Raw genomic sequence first — 21,956 nt, 5'->3', positions numbered from 1 at the left:
ATGTTCTGATAGTAATTGAGTGACACATACAAGTAGTGTACTATCAGGACTATATGAAATTGAACTGTGATATCAGACAGATTTCTTTTAATAACAGTCTAAACATTGTGTAAAATTACATAAATGTTACAATTTAAATGGCCCTTATTTTGAAATGACACATCAAAATGTTCTGATTTTAAGTGAGTGAAACATACAAGTGGTGTACTATCAGGGCTATATAAAATTGAGCTGTGATACCAGACAGATTCCTTTTAATAACAGTCTAAACATTGTTGAAATAAAATATTGTTATAATTTAAAGGGCCTTTATTTTGAAATGACGCATCAAAATGTTCTGATTTTAAGTGAGTGACACATACAAGTAGTGTACTATCAGGACTATCTGAAATTGAACTGTGATATCAGACAGATTTCTTTTAATAACAGTCTAAACAAATTACATAAATGTTACAATTTAAAGGGCCTTTATTTTGAAATGACACATTATAATGCCCTGCTATTAAGTGAGTGACACATACAAGTATTATTATTATTAGTAGTAGTATTGTTAGTATTATTATTATTATTATTATTATTATTATTATTATTATTATTATTATTATTTAATTAACATAATTGTTATAATTTACAGGGCTTTTATTTTGTGTACTACCAGGACTACCTGAAATTGACATGTGATATCAGACATAACATGTGATATTATGTGGATTCCTTTTAATACCACTCCACAGCATAATGTCGTGATATTAAGGGGGGGACTTTTATTTTGAAATGTGTTCCTTCTCACGCTTGCCGCAATGTTCAGTGTATGCGCGCTCTAAGAAACAGCGTGGGGGCTAGTTTGACCAAGCGTTTTGAAGTGGGGGCTGGCTTGACCGCAGTGTTTTCTGGTGAGTGCATGCAGTAGGAAGAGTGCGGTCAACCAGTTTAACAGTTCTGTGCTCTGTTTTAGTAATATTGTATACGATCAATATGAGCTTGTTTTTTTTTTATGATAAATTGAATATATTAACCAACACATTTTTCAATGTTTTGTGTGGATTAAACACTCACTGTTGCTGGGAATTATTATCTCTGTGTATGTGGTCAACAGAATACACAGACGATCTGGACATGTTTTCCTGTACTTGAAAAAGATAGAAAACCTGCTATTTTGACTTAGAATATCACTTAGAATAGAAGTTGAATTTTGAAATGCATTATAAATAATATTATACAATGCAGATTTGAAATTAATAATACTTAAACGGTTTCAAATTGAACTCTTTAAAAAACATATGTGCTTCTAATAGTTTTATGAGTGATGTTATAGAAGAACCAGTTTTGGAGCCATGCACTTTTATTTTAAGGATTATATATCTAAAAAAACTTTTGAATACTGTTTTGAAAAAAGATTCTAGATTTTAAAATTGGACACATTTCAGTATATACACTATATAAAACCCAATAAGAGTATACAGCAGTGCAACTACGTACTGTTTGTGGTGTATGCACCGTAGTATCAGCGCCCCCCCCCCAGGGGGTGAAGGAGATACGTTCTGTCATTACTAGCCCACCGCGCTGCGCAAAACCAGCAAGCTGATTGGCTGTTTCTCCTGAGAGAAAATTTATTTGGGGCTTTCATTTGGCGCCCCCTTTAGTGCACAACACAAAAAAAAAAAAAAAATCAGCAACTGACCAAGAGCGCCTGCTATACCCTAGAATGTCTTTGGACCCTTAACTAATATCATGTCCCATGAATTTTACTGTGTCCCATGTAGGCTAAAGAATGCTGCTCTGACCTGTGAAATATGTGTGTGGGGATAAGGATGCATATGGTTTTCTTGTTTTGATGTGAGTTTCTCGTCTGTTCGCATGGATAGTACTGGACAGATGCCACCGTTTACCACTTAAAGCACTGTCCAATGTGGTTGATAATGCCTTCAATTATGTATTCTCTGTACACACATGACACTGTGGATCAAGTAATATTAAATGTCCCATCCACCTAGCACCCACCACCATGTCTCGCTTGAACTCGGATAATTCACATCACCTTGCCGATAACACCTCACAATTTATACAGGTGTGGATGTTTCCAAGCCACTTCCTGAAGTAACACTTCATGATCAGATGATCAGTTTCCATATTGCAATCCTATGACTTTTGGAATAGAGTGTAGGATTTTAACCTATAGGTTAATAGGTTGCATTTCTGGTGTTTTTTTTAAATACAGACACATTCTGTTCGAATCCTGTTCATATAGCTTACCATCAGCTACCGGAGCCCTGAAAGAGCACGATTGGCCTTGCTCTTTCTGGGTGGGTAGATGGCGCTCTCTCACCACATCACTCCTAGGGTGATGTCAGTCAGCTTAAGAGGTATGTGAGCTGATGGTTCGGAACCGAGTCGCTGCGCCTTCCTCCGAGTGTGTTGTGATGCTTACTTGGCAGTGCTGCATCAGCAGCAGCTCAAAAAGAGGCGGTGGCTGACTTCACATGTGTTGGAGCAGGCGTGTGTTAGTCTTCAGCCTCCTGGCATTGGGGAATCTTTAATGATAGGGGACGTCTTAATGAGTGGGTTGCGTAATTGGCCTTGAAAAATTTTATTTAAAATAAATTAAATAAATACATAAATAAATAAGTACAGGAAAATGTGTTGAAACTGCTACATGTTGCAGGTGCTGAAGTATTTTTAAGGGAACTGTGTGCCATTTTTACTGGTCTGTTTAGATAAAAGGTGGAGCGCATATATTCTTAATGTTTACAGCACATAACTGAGATATCGGTGGTAATGGCCAATACATTAGAATCAGGGGACATGTGTGCTTCTGTGTGTGTGTGTCTATTGGATATTAGATTTTTTCAGCCGAATCTTTGGGTGTGTTCCTATAGCGCTCTGGCTGAAAAAGTCAATAGTCAATAAGTTTATTAAAATTCAGTGCATGAGCTGAGGTTGAGGTAAGGTTATGATGATGCAAGATATACTGCTACTAGACTAAAATAAAGAAAGAAAATAGTGTCAGTCAGTGTGATTCAGTGTGGGTCTCATGTGTATATAAGACTACAGCAGATGTACTGTACAGTACTGTAGAGTAAATCTGCCTTACTGCTCAGCATGGTAGAGAGAGAGAGAGAGAGAGAGAGACGGAGTGAGAGAGGGGAGGCTGGGAGGATGTCAGACAGAGGAAGAGAGAGAGAGAGAGAGGCAGAGGGAGGGAAGGATGCAGACAGTTTGCAGGTAGTAATTATTCTGCAACGAGTGAGAAAAGCCCACCATCAGCCAGGGAGGAAGAAAGGCAAGAAAGAGGAAGGAGAGATATAAGAGGATATATGTAAAGACAAAGGTGGTGTGAGACCAGTTGAGGGGGGGCAATATAGAATAGAATTGAGGAGGGCGAGGAGGAGAGGAGGGATAGAGAGTGTGTGTGTGGGAGTGTGTGGGTGTGTGTATATGGCAATGATGGCGGTAAGTACGTGGCAGGCTCTGTCTCCACTCCAGTGGGCTCGATGGGGCTGGGACACGCTGCTGGGGGGCTCAGGGACTGAGGATGGTGGGGACCCTGCTATCGGGCTCCTCCAGCGCCTGACGTGGAGCTCCAGACATGGCTACATGATCCAGGCTAGACAGAGGTGAGAAGCATCTGCACAGGGTGCAGGGTGGGCAGTGATGCAAGGGTGGAGCACTGAAGGCTATGCTTGAGCGTTCTGTGGTTTAATCTGATTGTGTTTCGGACGTAGTGACCCTGTATGTATGTCTGTGCATGTCTGACTACATGCCAGTCACGCTGTGTATGCTTTGTATGCTTTATAGTGGTGTAAAATGCAGTAGCTATATATAATTTCATGTGTCTTTGCTTATGTTCACGCTATATATTAAATCCAGCAACTATTCTACATCGTCGATGCTCATTTTGTTTTATTTTTGCATGATTGTGATTAAGGATGGAGAGAAAATGATGAGAAAAAAAGGGAGAAAAAGGGGAGGCAGAGGCTGCAGCACCACTGCTCGTCCCCTTGCTGCAGTTTCAGCGCTTTCTTTTCCAGCTTTAGCCTCATAATTCCCCAGAGACGGATGCATAAAACATGCTGAGACATGTGCATCATGAGTGAATTGATCAGTGCATTGATTGTAGTGTAATGTCTCTACATGCATTTTCATAGTGTGATGGACTTTATATTAAGGCATATAAATAAATACAGCTCCACGATTGTCAAATACTGAACACGTGGTTTCCTGGACAAGCTGGTACATTTATTTTCATTGTTTGAAGGGCTAGGTTTGATTTTAAAGATGTACCGCCTTCTGTTTTCAATAAAAATGAAGGTGTAGTACTGGCTTAATGGTGTATTTTATCTACCACAAGGTATTTTGAGTGTATGGGTGGAATGTTGATAAAATCAAATACAATATATACCTCACACACTGAAGATGACCTGACATTTTGCTTTTGTCTCTGTGTGGAGACAACGAATGAGTCTGTGTATGGAGGCACTGTAGTCAGCACTAGGATATATGGTTGTTGTCATATGTCACATGTCAAGAACGCCTGGTGTCATGGTGTGGGGTGCAATTTGTGCTAGATGTGCTGGATCACCAATGGTCTTTATTACAGGGATTTGACTGAAAGTAAATGAAAGTTACATTTAAAAGTTTCTGCAACCAGTGACCCTATCTTTTCTGCACACAAACACTGGTGCACTATTTCCAACAAGACAAAATTCATCCACATGCTGCTGTCATCTTAAGAGTTATCCTTATGGGCACAGATGATATGATGTGATATGGCCAGTTGCTTTGCTGTGCTTTTAGCACTCATATTTAAACTACTTCTGTATGTGCAACTGAATACATATTCCTGCCACATCACTTATTCTTCAAAACAGCATTGCAATTCGACACTTCGACTATTGGGTGTTTTTATTTTTTGGTGGTGAGTGTAATATATTGTTAGCATAAAATCTAAATATACACAAAAAATAACTGTTTCTTGTTTTTTTCCCCTGTCTTTTAGGAGCTCAGACTCTGACGGTGCATTTGAGACCCCTGAATCCACAACCCCTGTAAAGACAGCAGCCCCTCCACTGCCAGCAGTTGAGCAGACAGAACCTACACAGCCTCTGCCCCCCACAGACACAGGTCAGCACTGGTCAAAATGGACACAAATTACAGATGGCACAAAATTACAGATGGACTTTAAACTAAAAATGTATAGCAAATCCATTAACAGTATAAATTGGCAAAAGGTTATAGAAATGACAGTCACAACTCTGGTAATGAGAAGAGAATGTTGCAAAGAAACATCATTCTATTCAATTTAACACAATTGTATTAAACAATAATGTAATACAACATAATTACTATTAAGCAAGGACCTTTATGACTTTTCTGTGGCAATCAGAGACTTTTTTACAGCTTACTATAGAAGAAACAGTGGTAAAATGATTGGATGGTTCCAGGAACAATGGTTTTCATTTTCTTTATATGTATATAAATTAATTCATTTTTAAATAGGTTTTAACAAGTGTGTGTTTAGTAGACAGTTAGATTATTGACTGGTGCCCTCTAGTGTAGAATAAGAATAATACACACATTGTAAATTAAGAGAGAAGCCACATTATTAAAGAAAGGCTATTAACAGCTTTTATTTAGAGAGCAGGAAAGTAACTGCATAAAAATGACTATAAACTTTTGGCTTTTATTCCTGATGCCTAAATAGAAAAGTGTATTATTTATCAATTTTAAATGGAATACAATGAATATCAGCTTCACCTGTAAAAACACCACATTTGTTTAAATAAAATCTTTATATTTCAGGATCTGATTGTGAAGGTTGAAGGTTGAAAAACGCATTTGTTGAGACGAGTGCACTGCCACATTTCATGGGACAGGAGCTTTTGCCATGTCTAATGAAAGCTAAAAATGCTGCACATGGCCTTGTTATTAACAAGCTGGACAGTGTTTAATCTCTCACAAGATCAAATCTCACAACCTATACAGGTGTAGACATTGTCAAGCCACTTTCATCACTGATCAAATTACATTCCATGATTTTTTATATGTCAGTGTATAATATTTATCTTTCTGTCTAAAGCACACTTTTCGGATAGCAAAAGAGAAATACAAATACATAAATCAAGATATTTGTTTCAAAATGTAATCTTAGAATATATCTACAGTACAAAGAAGCAATGAGTGCAACAAACCTAATACTGTTAAAATCTAAGGAATTTTATGTTACTCAGAACAACACGTCTATATACTACTTTAAACCCTTAGTGTAACCACTCATTCTTTACAATAACTAATTTTTATTCTGCTGTTTAGATCCCTGTCTTGGCCCAGTCTCTACAGTAGATGCCTCTGCTGGTGATGAGTCCAGTTCTCCTTCTTTCCAACCTCCCAGTCGCTCTCTGTCCATTGTCTTTGATGAGGACAAGCCCATAGCCAGCAGTGGCGCCTATAACCTTGACCACTTACTCGCTGCTGATCCTTTTCCAGAATCGTCGGGCCCACAGGGTCGTACACCTTTAACTCGCTCACTCAGCCTCCAGTCTGGAGAGTTAGACAGCTATAGCCCTGGAGACAGGCCAGCAGGCGGTGCCACAGAAAAGTATATTCATCCCCGGGCAGAGTCCTTCAGTGTGGGCACAGAGAGTGCCCCAGGGACCCTCCGCAGGGTCAAAAAGCCTCGGCCCGGTTCCCTAAAGAAGAAGCCTTTATCCAGGCAAAACTCCAACCCTGAGAGCGCCACTTCCAGAGCCGGCTCCTCCAGCAGCACTCCGGAAGTCAAGAAGAGGGGTAAGCCCCGTGCAGAGACCCCTCCTCAGGTACAAGACGAGCAGGAGCGTCCCACAGCGTCACCTAGCCCCAGCCCCAGCCCTGCAGGCACCCTCAGGAGGAGCAAGATCAAACCGAGAGTTGAAAGTCCACCACCTGTAGCTGAGGAGAGCATCTTCGCTCCGGCGCCAGATACTGCAGAGCCCGCAGAGCAACAGGACAAGTCTTCACCCGTCCCTGATAAGGATTCCCCCATCCCCCCCAGTGCCAGCTACAAATGGGACCCAGACAACTTTGAGAACATCGACCCTTTCTGCACAGGCGGCAGTAAAATCGCCAATTCTCCTGTCTTTGGAAGGAAAACTGACTTTGCCAAAGCTGACTTTGCCCCTGTCCCAGAGCCTCCCAGAAGCCCCCCTGTCCCCACAGAGGAACCCCTGCCCACTCTTGCTGCCCCTCGAACAGAGCAACCGGTCAACATCGAAGAGCAGCCAATCCCCAAGCGGCAGCCAATCAGGCTGGAGTTCGATTACTCTGAGGAGAGCGGAGAGACGTCACAGGACGCCCCTCTCCCTCCGAAAAAGCTTGGCAAAAAGCCAGGGGCCAAGATGCCCCTCAGAAAGCCAAAGCTGGGGATTAAGAAGGCCCCCCCAACTAAAACCGAGCAGCTAGACAACGCGCCCATCAGAGTCAACTCCAACGACAATGACGACATCCCCATCAGCAAAGGGTCCTACAACTTTGACCCCAACAAATGGGAAGACCCTAACTTTAATCCTTTCTCATCCAACCAAGGCATCCCTAACTCTCCAGGCCAGTCCAGGGCGAGCTACAGCTTTGATGCAGACTCCTTCAATGACTCCAATAAGATGGGGAATTCGCCTCCTAAGGCAGCCTCTTTTGAGGTCTCCAGCAATGACAATGACAATGACAACATTAGTGAGCTGGAGGATCACAACCAGAATAAACCAGCAAAGAACAAGAAAAAGCCACTAAAATCGTAAGTCCAAACTCAGTGTGGGGTTGATGTTTTGTCAAATGTAAGCAAATAGCGTGCTCATCTCTTTTAGTGTTATTGTGCCCTCTAGTGCACAACTTGGAGATTTTTTTTTCTTCTTTTTTGTTTGCATGCCTCCAAACCACCATTAGAGTTTTTGTATGAGAGTAAGTGTGTGTGTGTGTGTGTGCATGCATTACTACTTGTCCTGTGTCGACCTCTCTGTCACTTGTCTCAATGTTGCTCTCGTGTCGCAGGAAGTCCTCTGGTTTCTCTTCTCTCTGTTGTCTGTCGTAAGTAGAGAGATGGCAGACTAAATCAAAGGGATGCACCGAAATGAAAATTTTAAACTGGAACCAAAAAAAATAAAACATTTGGTGGAACATCTTTAAATTTTAAATAATTTTATAGCCTAAACATAATTGTGTCTTGCTTAAAACGTTGTGCATGTATACAAAGGACCAAGTGTCACTTGGCTTTTGCACAAATAGAGTAATATATTTCGGTTGCCAAATATTCGGGGCATCCCTAGTAAAAATCAGCATCAGTAATAATAACACACATCACTATTTGTTTCCTGAACATTATTGATCTCCCTAAGTATAAAATCTCATTTGCATTATTTTCAGTTTACCTGCTCATTTCCTGTTATTTTACACAAGATCTAACATTTTAATGTTCTTTATCTTTACTTATAATTTTTCTCACCTAATAGCCACTGAAATGTTGTAATAAAAAGGTAGACGTTATTGGACAGCTGGCACTTGATCGGGTCAGTGAGTAATTAGAAGTAAACCACAGACTAACTGTAGCAGTATCTGGGTCATGGCTTAGACATGGGCAATACAAACAGCATGTGGTCATGAGTAGCATCATGAGAGAGGACTGAGAAACATAAACCAATGACTTTTATTAACTGTAACATTTTTTAGTTTCCTAAATGGATCAGTTATCCATCAGTTTACATCGGCTTTTGTATTCGAGAGGCACAAAAAAATTGGCACTTTTACAGGAGAAGGAAAAAAGCTTTAACTATGAATGCAAGTCAATTTAAAGCTTTTTTTCCCAATTTTTTCAAGTAATTAGGGGGTATTTCTGTTGGTACAGTTAATAAATTACTTTTACACTTTACTTGTACATATTACTAGTGTTCTAAGTGGATCAATTATCCACTAGTTAACATGGCTTTTGTATTTAAAAGGCATTTTGGACACATAATGGCAATTTTACAGTAGAAGGGAAAAAAGCTTTAACTTTGAATGCAAGTCAATTTAAAAAGAGTTCAGAGTAATTAAGGTGGCATTTCTATTGTTCTCTGCATTAATTTTTCAAGTTAAAAAGTTTTTGACAGGAACAATATTTTTGCAGCTGTGGTTTGTGTTCAGTTTCTTCTGTCATAACCAACTGACATATAACAAGTGTATGTGTATATATATATATATATATATATATATATATATATATATATATATATATATAAATATATGAAATATTTTTACACAGTGATTGGTTGAAAGACATTCTAGAAGTGCCAATATTACACTGTAATGGCACTCTGAACAAACGCTTTAAGGTGTTATTTCAACATATAAGCAACAATGTCGGAGCTCACAAGACCAAAACACCAACAGTAACAAAGCAGCAGTATACAAGTATATAACTGCCAGATTGAGTTACTGTAATAATAAATGACAACTAAAATAAAATGAAAACAAAATGCTTTGCACAAAACTCATCATAATTACACATTAAAACATATAATGTGGGTTTAAAACAGATCAATACTATTGCTAGGAATGTCAGTTACTATGCAAGTAGGTAACATTGTGCTATTTGAGACACATAATTAGATCAGCCAATCTGAGGGAGCATAAGGTGCTGCATCATTTAAGGTAATATAGTTGACTATATTAACTATATATGACTTATATAGTTCATTTTCAAATAAAAGTAAATTTTATAAAAAATAATTAATAGCATTGCCAGTGGGACTAATATAACCTGTAACGTCACCTAATGTTTTGGCCGTTGCTTGTTACCCTGATGTTTGTGAATTTGTGAACTGTCTCTTGACTGTTATAACTGAAGGGCAGATGTTTAGCAGTGCCCAATGGAATATTTTAGGCTATTTTATCATGCAGAATGTTGATAAAATTCAAATAATTGTTTTCTGTTCTCTTTATCTTATAATCTAACATTAAACTGCAATAATGGAACTGTGGTAAGTTATAACCCCAATAATACACTCAAGGTTCATGCTATAATGTAGATATTGGTAGTGGTGTTCTGATATTTGGCTGCAGTACACCATTCCCAGTATTTCACGTTCTAGCACTCTTGTGTCGTGTTACTTAAATATATAAAACTAAAGCATATACGGAAGCATGCGACAACAATAACAGTGACATCCATTGTGTGAAACACTGGCCATCCAGTTACTAATGCATGAACTTCTTAAATTTCCATCCCATTCCATTGTTCCATTGTTGTTAACCTGATTTAATGATAGACTCACTCATTCTTAATAGGGGTGTAAATAAAATAAACATTTTTGTTTGGTTAATGATTAAGTTTGGAACTTATGGTTTAGTACGAGTTAAGTAAAACATGACAAAAGCAACTTAACCCATTAAATGCATAGAACACCCTATACTCATCTGATCTAGCATTATTTTATAGTTAACCCCTTAAATTGCCTTGTCCCATATATGGGCTACAGGTTTAAGTGATACAAACCCTTTTTTTCTGCACTAAAATAACTTATTTTTTTTTATATTTGAGGGCTTTAAATTGTCCAACAGAATAGTGCCTGTTCACTCTCTACTCCACTTAATAATTTCCAAACAGTAACAGGAATCAACGAAAAATTCTGCAGGTTTGAAAACAGACGTGAAACCAGACAAAACATAATAAAACTACTGGTTTGTTAAAATGAAATTCAAGAAAGAGACGATTTTATGATTTTATTCATTATATTTTGACATTAGCAGATTTACTTAAATATTTTTTTTATATTTTCTATTACAATTACAATTCTGCTCCAAGCTTTTTATTTAATGCTTGACTAGAAATCCTCAAGATTTAGTGGTGTAATGTCAGGCAGAAAATTGTTGAAATCAAATGGAAAAAGTTTGATGTCATTTCATTTTCAAACATAAAATAAATACAGAATGTTCGCAACTCCTAAATACTCCTTCAAAGTACTACTAAATCCACTAAAAGTCCCACAAAACCATGCAGTTCCAAACTATACTTGCTAACATCTTACAGCTTAAGAAATGGGAAAGTTTTTTAGTCTCTATCAATCTCCATCCAGTGAGAAAATAGCTTACAGTGTACTGTGTGTTCTTTATGCTTTTGTTTGCCAAACTGTGATGGTTTGGTATGAATGCACATGCAATTACACCTCTTATTCATATTAATACTAACATCGAAAATAATATAAAATAATAATATAATAATATAAAAATACGAGCAAAAGCAAAATAACAGGTATATTTTCAACAGAGGTTTCATTTATCACAAACATTGCAATTATAACATTCCCTAAAACATCCTGAAAGAGCAGTTTGAGCAGATTTTAAGCAGATTAATGAAAAATATCTCAAATCTGGGTTCTCATTGTATGTTTTTTTTTATATTTTTCTTATTTTTTGCAGTAACACATTCAGAGTGAAGAGGTCACCAAAACGGTCCCCAGTAACGGATCAGTCTGCACAGGTGGGCAAATTTTCTCACACACATACACTTCTCATTTACGCTCCTCAACGTTTTTTTTGTCATTCTGAAGGGCATCTGTGTCTTTCCTTCGCCTTCGTCACCTCATATCATGACAGTGTTGTCCTGTGTGTTCTCCACTTTCGCCCACCATCCCACACACACACAATCACCTACAGGACCCCCCAGCAGACACCCTGTCCGACCACGCGCAGGACCACGCCACGGACGAGGAGAAGCTGGCCTCTTCCACCAACCAGAAGTGGACAGCTCGGCACGATGTGGAGGCGGAGCTTACGTCTGACGTCCAGGACTTCCCTCAGCCATCCGACCTCACAGCCTTCGTCACTGGGAGCAACTTACCAGCACAGAATCATGGTATGTGTGTGTGTGTGTGTGTGTGTGCGTGTGTGTGTTTAAGCATGTACTAGTATCAGATTAATATTGAGTATCGACCAGTAATGTGTATGTTTTGTATCAAAACTATAAAAAAAAAAATTTATAGATGTACTGTACCTGCATTAAGTCATTTGATATACAGAAAATAGTGCAGAGATGCACTATATAAACTATATTACATTACATTACATTACATTTATGGCATTTACCTGACGCCCTTATCCAGAGTGAGGTACCAGGTTATTTCTAATACAAAAGTGGGCCAATGTAGTGTTAGGAGTCTTGCCCAAGGACTCTAATTGGTGTGGCACAGTATAGTCACCCAGACCACCAGTCTCCTACATGATGTGGTAGCTCACTGGTGGGTAGTGGTGTTATCCACTGCACCACACCAATATTAAGTACATGAAAAATGCTCATTCATTGTTTCTTCAAATATTTATTAAAATTAGTTTCTTTTTTTTTTATTAGTTCAGCATTGGATGGATTCATTAAAAGGGATGTTCACCATGCATTTCAACAATGTATTTTCATTTATTTTTAAAAAGAATTCTGATAAATAGTGGATGAATCGAACAGGATTATCTTTTAAATAAGAAAGTGAAGAAATGTGTAGAATCAAGTAAAAAACAACTTATCTCAAATAATAAGTGTTGCATATATATAAAAAAAATAGATTATTTCACTTACATTTCACTTAAAAGAACAAATTTTGCTGTAGAAATTGTTTGTCACTGAGAAAATATCTCTAAATACTCTTGTATTTAAATACTGCTTTTTAGCCTAGATAACTTCATCTTTACTGTTTCATGGTGATTCTATATGAGCCTCATATACATAAATCATAGTTTCCTACAAGACACAAAATCTGAAGTGATGCTAGTTAATATGTTAATACACTTTTTACATTTTTATCCAAAAAAAGAGTTTAAGCTCTTGTCTTGATTTCTAAATATTCCTCAAATATCTTTAAATGTCAGTTTTTGTTTAGTTTCTGGTTAGTGTTAGTGCTGCTGTTCTGTATATTAATTAAAAGAAGACATAGAAAGATAATGTTACTATTCTGGATATGTCCAATTTTATCATTGACTGGCTTCTAATAGGAGCAGCACTAGCCGGGAGCAGTCTCTGTATAACCCGAACTGGGACACAAGTATCAGTGTCTGTATGTATGTCTGTCCGTATTTGTGCGCCTGCGTGTGTGTGTGCCTGTGTGTGTGTATGAGACTGTGTGCCTGTGCTTGCCTCACAGCTGCTCTACACTGTCCTGCTTATGTAGTCAGGTCATTGTGGGCCTGTTGCTAATAGGGTGTTGATTGTGAACAGTATAGTTGGTCTTTTTGTACAGTTATTATTAGTCAGAAGTTCAGACTCACTCCAGCTTGTTTTCTTGTCTAAAATATCGTTCCTGATGTTTTTACAGACTATGAAATTGAGTACATGGAGAAGATTGGCACATCTACACCAGTAAGTATCATAATGGCACTCAACTTGATAGCATGCTAATGAACCTGTAAAATAATTGTATTTTTAAATGCTATTTATGGAGTATTTTAAGTATGTTCTTTGATGCACAGATATAAATGTGATTTTTTTGGGGGGTAATAATACCTAGATGCTGTTTTTGCTCATTAAAATGCCTGTTATTTTGACTGATACGTGCTTATTGGCCTTAATGGTGGGCCTGTAAAAAAAAAAAACTATTGAGAACTCTGCTCTGATTGGAAGGTTTACGTCATCACACCAGCTCACAGCAGCCACGTGGCGTACCATAGCTTTGTTTTTAATTCTTACTAAATAGTGTTGCTGTTCTTTCAGCACATGTTATGGTTATTTTCCAGAAGAGATATTAGCTGGATGGCTAATTTACTTTTTAGCCTAGCATCCACCTAGAACCTGGATGCTTCCTCAGGTTTGCTCTCTTTTACAAGCAGACATGGAAAGGAGAGAGAGTAAAAGCCAGTCAGATACAGAATTAGCAAACTTCTTCAAAGGCAGGCAAAGCCATGATCAGAAGGCCTGCTTTGCGTAGATGGGTTGAGTGAAACGTTTGGACACATTTATTTATTTTTATTTATTTTTTTATTATACAAAAATGTTCTGGATTGTAGATTAACACTACTAAACAATGACGAAAAACATATGGAATTATTTAGTATACAAATTTTTTTTTAAGCAAACCAGAATATGTTTTATATTTAAGATATTCCAAAGTACGCAACTCTTGCTTAAGCCCTATCCGGACAGGATTAGTTTCTCAGCGTCTGTGAAAAATATTTTACACTTCTATTCAGCGATAAAACTTTTGCATCTGAACTGCAATTCAAAAAACAGGACGACCTGTACAATAAAATCACAGCAGACCCCCCCAATAAAAGAGAAAATTACCCCAGGACCCCCTGAGAAACTAGTTCCGTCCAGATAGGGCTTTAGAAGACATCTTTGCACATCTTGGCATTTTAAGACTTGAATGTGTTTAAAAGCATCGGCTGTAAAATTGTGAAGAGGTAGAGTTGGTATACAGTGTAAAGCTCTATTTGATTAATGTTCTAATCCATATTACTCAACTAAGTAAAGAAACTTTAACTTTAAGAAATTTCAAGAACTTTGAAAGTGTAACGAAGAACATTAAAAAACGTTATGATGAAACTGGCTCTAATCAGAAACACCCCAGGAAAGCAAGAAGAGCAAGAATTATCTCTGTTGCACAGGATAAGTTAATCCGAGTTACCAGCCTTAGAAACAACAAGAGTTTACTATAAGTTTACTACATGATTCCTTATGTGTTTCTTCTTAGTCTGGATGACTTCAGTATTCACTTACAATGTAAATTAAAAATGAAAAACATTGAATAAGAAGGTGTGTCCAAACTTTTGCCTGGGACTGTATGCCAAGGAAAATATGGTTTCCCATTCTAGGGCACCTTTGATACAAATAAAGCTTTTACAAGCACTGTGTGTGATGTGTGTGATGTAATCCACTTTGGTTTACTTGTTAAGAGTAACTCTGTTGTCTCTTGTCTCCAGCCTCTCTCAGTGAAGAAGCCCTCTCTCTATTTAAATCTGGATCCAGTGACTGACAGTTCAAAACAGAGCTCCTGTATGCACGACTCGGGGCCCAACTCCCCATGTACTGGGTAAGATGATTATATGATATATATTCACATTTTTTGCTCAACCCTTTCAGACCTGAATTATGTTCCAGTGATTAAAAAATATATATATATCAGAATGCTGCTTTCTGTCTGTGATGCATTAAAAAATAGTAGATAAATATACACAAAAATACATTAAAAAAAGTAAAAGTACGTATTTTACGTGCACTGCAGTGAAATCATTCTTTTTATTATATTTAACTGTTACTTTTTTCAATGCAGTGTGCACAAAGCTAAGCTGCTGTTTGATCGTCTATACTGAAAAAATGTCTATTCTGATGGACAGACAGTAGATCTCAATCTTGGTTAAAGGTGTAATAAACTCCCTGAGTTAAGCTAATTTGAAAAAGGCTAAAAAAAATTGAGAGGTAGTTTAGGAGGTGCACTGGGTGATGTATGGGTTTAGTGGCGGGGCAGGAGGGAGAGCTGATTGGCTGAGCTCTGTAGCAGCAGTGTGCTTCTGATATCTATTAATGGGTCTATTATATCTATTATATCTATTAGGGTCTAGTGGTTCTTTAAGTGCAAGAATACACAAGAAAGAAGAAAACATATAATGTCTATTGCAATGGACACAGGTTCTGAAAGGGTTAAGAAAATGCAAGTAATCTGCTTCCACATTACTAATGATGGTTATCATGTTCTTTCTGTAGGAGTTTTGAGGAGATGGAGGCTCAGATGGAGGCTGAGGGGAAGTCTCCTGTGTTGCCAGCCCGCGGACCCCCTGAGACCCTGACAGAGAAAAGCCGAAAGAGGGAAAACCAATCTCAGAGCCGAGCTCAGAGCAGCGAGCGAGACGGAGCGGTCAGTATTAATGATTAAAATCAAACAAAACTACCGAACAGAGATTTATGTGTGTATTAAAGTACCAAAATCATGTTATAAGAATGTAAGTCAGTGTAACCATTGCATGTAAATGAAATTTTCAAGCTGGCTTCTTTAGTTAAGAGAATGTTCAGTTCTTGGACTTACTGAAAAATTGAGAAAGTTGCTTGATGGTCAATCATTTCACCATGTCTTCATTTGCTGTTGCCAGCACTGCTTTTCTGATTTGCTCTCAGATTAAATACTGCCTCAATTTCAGCCTCTAGAGGGAGACAGAGTATTGGCTGTTCATCTGCCTGTGGCAATCAATAAAAATACTCAGGGCTTATCATTTAATCCAGCGTCTACAGTACATAAGCAAAATGAAGAAACAAAAGTACAAGAAAAACAAACAAATGAACAAACAGAAAACAATCCCCATTACTGAGGTTGTGGCACTGCTTGCTTTGCTTTACTGACACCCACACACCTTCCTCCTCCTCCTCCTCCTCCTCCTCCTCCTCCTCCTCCTCCTCCTCCTCCTCCTCCTCCTGTTGTCCCTCTCCCACTCTGAACTTCATCACAGCCCCCCTCCCAGGGTCCTGCGGAACCCTCTGATCTGTCCCTGTTAGACAGGCTTAGTGAGTCAGCCGCCCCCCTCAGCTACCTGGAGCCTGACCTGGCAGAGACCAACCCCACAGCCTTCGCCCAAAAACTGCAGGTGTGTAGAAACTGACCTGCCTGCCAAATTCCTCTACTCTGGTCCTCTTTCCCACTCCTCTGCTGCTAGAGTGTGTGTGTTTGTGTGTGTGTGTGTGTGTGTGTGTGTGTGTGTGTGTGGATGTGTGGAGTCTTTGTGTAAGTGTGTTTTCACTCATTCATCTCTTTCTTTATTTCTATTCATCCTGTCTGTGTGTTTATTTCAAAACATATTTCTTTTTAAATCATAATTTTGTGTATTTTATTGCAGGTTTACAGTCACATCAAAAATGCTGGAAAAAAATTGTCAAATAACAACAATTTCTGCCTCTTAAAGCTTGTGTGGATATGTTAACTTTAACTTTAACGTAACAAGAGTTTGTATTTTTCTATAGTATTAAAATAACGTTATGCTATTTGGGCTGTTTTTTGCACCTTTTGAGTCAAGACTGTTAATAAGTAACAGTTTTGAGGGTGTTTTGGATTTGCTGGATTTTCTTTTGAAGAATACAACAGTATTTTTGATTTTCATGGCATGGCAGTTTTGCACCTTACTCTCTTTATTTATTATCTTTATTCTTAAACACTGTACATTTGACCACTCTTTAGTTTTTCACCCTCATTATTGCACTATATACTCTCAAAATTAACATTGCATACATAGGCATACAATAAAACTCAACTCATTCAATTCATAATAGATTTTGCATTATGATTACAATTATGAACACAATCTTAAATAACATGCATCAAATCTGACTGATAACTATGTCAAGGAAAATACAGTTTGTCATTCTAGGACATCTTTAAACAGGGCTCAGTTTTCCAGAAGCATCTTAGCATTAAAAAAAAAAAAAGTCTTAAGATAGAGAGACAGAAAGTTCTCAATGTGACGCTTGCTTATTGATTTAAGAACCATCTTAATTTTTAAATGTATATTTTTATTCGTTTTAAACTTGGTACAACATTCATTCCACTGTTTCTTTCAAGATATTAAACTCTTTAATCAACTTCCCTCCCTCCACCCAACCCTAAACATCAAGGCATCAGTTGCAAAAAAAGAAAAAAGTTAAATAAAATGAAAAAAATATTAAATAATAATCATCATCATCATAAAAAGTATTTTGTACATCAAGTCTGCATGTAATCTGGAAAAAGAAGGGTATGTATATAATGAATTAAATAAAGACAAATTAAAGTAAGGCACATTCTCATTTGGTAGAATTTAGATTTAAATATTTAGAAGATCAGGTCTTGATTTTAGATATATAATAAATGAATCCCAAATTTTATGAAAAATATATATTTTTTGTTTAATTGTATATGTATTGTATATCTTTCAGTTGCTAAGGAGGAGGAAACCTTATTAATCCACATAATCAAAATCATAATAACATATATTTTCTTAATGTGAGAAAAATCCATGCGGTATTGATTAAAAGTGGAAAATCTACACCTTCCAATTAGTTTCACTTTTCGCAAGGATCTTGTTACATTACATCATGCTTTAATTATCACTGGCATTAACTATCCCTTCCTTTTAAGGGTTAATTGTAGTCAAAGTAAGAATCACAAAGCTAAATTGAACATTTAGTGCTAGAAGAATCCATTTGAACACTTGATTAATTTAGTTGCTAGTGAATTTGACCACACCCCTGAACCTCACTATGATAAGAACCATTGGTTGGTTTGTTGTGTGTGATCAGACTACCTATATGTATACATATGTCTTTGTGTTTTCACGTGTTTTGTCAACCTCAGTGAGAGTTAACTCCTCTCTCCCTCCTCGTTCCATACCCCCCTTCCTTTGCGTTGGTTCCCTGGCCCTTCCTGGCCTTTCCTTCTCCCTCCTCCTCCTCCTCCTCCACCACCTTCCTCTCCTCCCCCTGCGGCCCAGGAGGAGCTGGTGCTCGCAGCGCTGAGGATTGAGGCTCTGCAGGTAGCCAAAAACATCTCTCAGAGCCCTTCTCTATCCACTGTTTCCCCTCAGGTATTGCACTGAGCCACTGTGTGTGTGTGCCTGTTTGTTGGTGTGTGGGTTTGCACACCTACAGCCTTCTCCTGCAGACCGTGTGTGTTGGGTTGTGTGTGCGTGTGTGTGTGTGTGTGTCTGCAAAAGTGTGCGTGTGTGGGTGAAGGCATGTGTGATTTCCCTCTGACTGCACCCTGGTGTGAGTGAGTGCATAACCCCATATACTACCTCAACATTGTGGGAGTGGCCCAACATCCACATTCACTGACATCAATAACCTAGCTCCCTGCTCCCTTATTGGTGCTGCTATGTCCTAAACCGACACCCTCTTGAGAAAGAGAGAGGTGTGTCTTCTCTGAGGGCTTTGTGACAATCCTGCATGTTTTGCCTGGACAGAAGATGCTTAGGTATGAAGATCAATGTGACTTGGGAAGCTGCACTGTCTTTCAGCTTGTTCTACTGTAATGAATCTCATTATAATACATGCAATTTAACTCTACAGCTTTTGTTTCAAGAATTTAAGCTAAACCACTCAGAAAAGGGTACAAAGATTCCAATATTTTCCTCATTACATTCCTAGTCACATTGTTCCTGATTTATGAATCTGATTGTGACTAGTTGACACTAACACACTGGAATACCAAGGACATACAGGCCATCTGTATGTCTGAACAAGACATTGCTGATAAATTATCATGCAAACTTGAGCTTTGATTAGTTTTGCTTAGTGTCTGGCTTTCACACTGGTCAAATTTGGTGAGTTCGCATATTGACTCATTGAGTTGTACTTACTTAGGAAAAGGAATCCATTTTTAAATAAGTAGCTCTCAGGTGAAAGATTTACCAGTGAAATCATTTGCACATGTTCACACCTCACACTGTTCACACCTCATGTGTGTTATTCCCACCCCATGCTCACATTCTTGTCTCGCATGCTCCACAGTCTCGGCTCAAGAAGCCCAGCCCACGCCGGTGGAATATCAACAGTTCTGCCATGTCTAAAGTAAGAGGATTGAGAGAAATCTAACCCAGCCGAACTAGAAGCAACCCATTGGTGTTATCTCCTTCACCCTTTCCCTCTGGGTTGAACCTCTGTGAATTGTAAACCTTCCCTGGGCTAATAAACTAGCTGTTGAAACCTCCCATTCTACTTACCTACCTTCTCTTTTGTCTACTAGAAACTAAACTACCCTTAAAGGAATAATTCTGTATACTCCAGTTTTCTGTATGTCTTGGCTGCCAAATGCTGTCCACAATGAATTGTGTCTGCAGGTTTTTAATTCTAACCAAGTAAAAACAAGCACGCCTGACACCTGACTCTGGTGAACTTAATTTTTCATTGATAAGTTATGGATTTTGCTGTTCTTTTTTAACTCTGTGTAATCCTGGAGGATGAAAATAACCAAAAGACAATTGAATATTTGTGATTAAAAATTTGTGATGTGCTGCTTTTATTTAAAGTAAATGTACAAAGACACTATTGCCTGAGGAAACTGACAGGTCGTGCTGATTTGCCAGTAGCTGGAGCATACGAGAGTACAGTTGGCCTTGCTCTATTTGGGTGGTACTCCAGGAGAGTGGCTTGGTTAATTGGCTCGGCTAAGTGGGGAGAAAATTCTGAAAAATGTAAAAGGGTAAAAAAAAAAAAAAGTAAAGGGTAAAAAGTACTGAAAAGTAGAAGTACAAAAGCAGTGTTATATTTATTCTAGTGTGGGGGTCAGTCTAGAATGACTAATTAAAATTTAAGATAAAATGTGAGTAGGGTAATTTTTGACCCTTAAGACAAAACCAGGGTTAAGTACAAGAATAACCATCAAAATTGTCAATTAAGAACATTTGCAGAAATTAGATTAGATTAAAATACTGTATTCCTTTAAGTATGTTTTCCATCCTTGTTAAAATGTTTGCTTAAGAGTTTGTTCACTACTTACAGTAAACTGAAATGCACTTATCTGTTTCTAATACTGAAAATCAAATGATTTACCTATTGTCATTTGTTATATTCCAAAGCTAAAAGACATTACTATTCATCTCGACACATTATACAGACATGACATTATTTTTTGTTTTATTCAGACATGGCAGCACCGGTTTCTCCTGCATTCTGTTCAACTTTTTTTTACAATGCGCCTCTCTCAAAATGCTTTGATTATTTTCCTAGAAGTCTGCAGACAGGTCTGCTCAGACAGAGGTAAAACTCTGTCGAAGATCACCCCAGTATTCACAGGTACAGAATGAGGTCCCTCACACCATTTGGAACTTCCACAAGCTATAGGACCTTTTGATATATGGTTAGAAATACTGTAGTAGCTAGCGGTTATGTGGTGGATTAGACATAGCATGTTTACACCATATTTACTCAATGGCTAATTAGAATACAGTGTGGTCTGTCACATAAGGTGCACTTAAAATCCTTTAATTTTCCAAAAAATCATCAGTGTGCCTTATAATCCGGTGCGCTTTATGTATGAATTTTACCAGGTTGTAGGGAGCAGTAAAGCCACTCTGCTGAATTTCAGTGAAGTTTCTCCAATACCGAGGCTGGAGCAGTATTAACATTAGCCGCTAACTGTGCTAAGCGCTAGTTTTTTGCGCCATGCAGAGGTGAGTATTATCTGCCTCTGTAGCCTACTGCTAACCTTAACTAGCATTAGCATTAGCCACTAAGAGGCCTTTTGCTGTTCAGAGGTGAGTATATCAGAACATAGCCTGTGTGTTTACCGTGTTAAAACAAGCTACGTAGGACAAGGCGCTAGCTAACATTGTCCTTGCTTTACCGGAATACTCAGGGTTCCTTAGTGTAGTGCTTGCGGTTAGCGGCTAATGCTAATGCCTTAGTGCTGGAGAAATTTTGGAATCTAAACTTACTGTAAATAAACAGAAGCATTTTGTTCACCCAAATAAATCATTTTCAGGAGAGAAATATGTGTAGATTAACATCCAGTGCTCGTTTGACTTTAAAGGAGGTGTTTTTTTTTTTTAATAATTACAGCGTTATACAGGAGTTTCAGTGAAGTTTCTTCAGTACAGAGGCTGGAGCGGTATTAACATTAGCTGCTAACTGTGCTAAGCGCTAGCTTTTTGCGCTGTGCAGAGGTGAGTATTATCTGCCTCTGTAGCCTACTGCTCACCTTAGCTAGCATTAGCATTAGCCACTAAGAGCTAGCTCTTTTGCTGTTCAGAGGTAGCCTGTGCGTTTACGTTTACCGTGTTAAAACAAGCTACGTGAGATGAAGCGCTAGCTTATATTGCCTTTGCTTTACTGGAATACTCAGGGTTCCTTAGTGTAGTGCTAGCGGTTAGCGGCTAATGCTAATGCCTTGGTGCTGGAGAAATTTTGCAATCTAAGCTTACTGTATATAAACAGAAGTGCTTTATTCACCCAAATAAATAGTTTTCAGGACAGAAATATGTGTAGATTAACATCCAGTGCTTGTTTGACTTTAAAGAAG

At 38.2% G+C, this 21,956-nt stretch overlaps 1 protein-coding gene across 13 annotated transcripts in view; it reads left to right on the top strand.

The window, feature by feature from the left end:
- The window catches only part of tacc2 (transforming, acidic coiled-coil containing protein 2), an 83,291-nt gene that overhangs the window by 49,885 nt on the left and 11,450 nt on the right, over positions 1–21,956 (top strand). For 4 of the 13 annotated variants that reach the window (XM_049481828.1, XM_022684725.2, XM_022684723.2 and 1 more), the window contains 11 exons: positions 4,997–5,121; positions 6,310–7,762; positions 11,419–11,479; positions 11,596–11,854; positions 13,299–13,342; positions 14,902–15,011; positions 15,683–15,833; positions 16,420–16,554; positions 18,430–18,522; positions 19,448–19,507; positions 20,666–20,731. In XM_049481828.1, coding sequence (XP_049337785.1) covers positions 4,997–5,121; positions 6,310–7,762; positions 11,419–11,479; positions 11,596–11,854; positions 13,299–13,342; positions 14,902–15,011; positions 15,683–15,833; positions 16,420–16,554; positions 18,430–18,522; positions 19,448–19,507; positions 20,666–20,731 — 2,557 coding nt within the window. The remainder of the gene's footprint in view (positions 1–4,996; positions 5,122–6,309; positions 7,763–11,418; positions 11,480–11,595; positions 11,855–13,298; positions 13,343–14,901; positions 15,012–15,682; positions 15,834–16,419; positions 16,555–18,429; positions 18,523–19,447; positions 19,508–20,665; positions 20,732–21,956) is intronic. The other 9 variants (XM_049481819.1, XM_049481821.1, XM_049481820.1 and 6 more) reach the window with 9 other exon arrangements.

Source organism: Astyanax mexicanus, chromosome 7, assembly GCF_023375975.1.
Source record: "Astyanax mexicanus isolate ESR-SI-001 chromosome 7, AstMex3_surface, whole genome shotgun sequence".
Lineage (NCBI taxonomy): Eukaryota > Metazoa > Chordata > Actinopteri > Characiformes > Acestrorhamphidae > Astyanax > Astyanax mexicanus.
The sequence above is the reverse complement of the archived record's forward strand: the minus strand, read 5'-3'. Positions and strand labels throughout refer to the sequence as shown.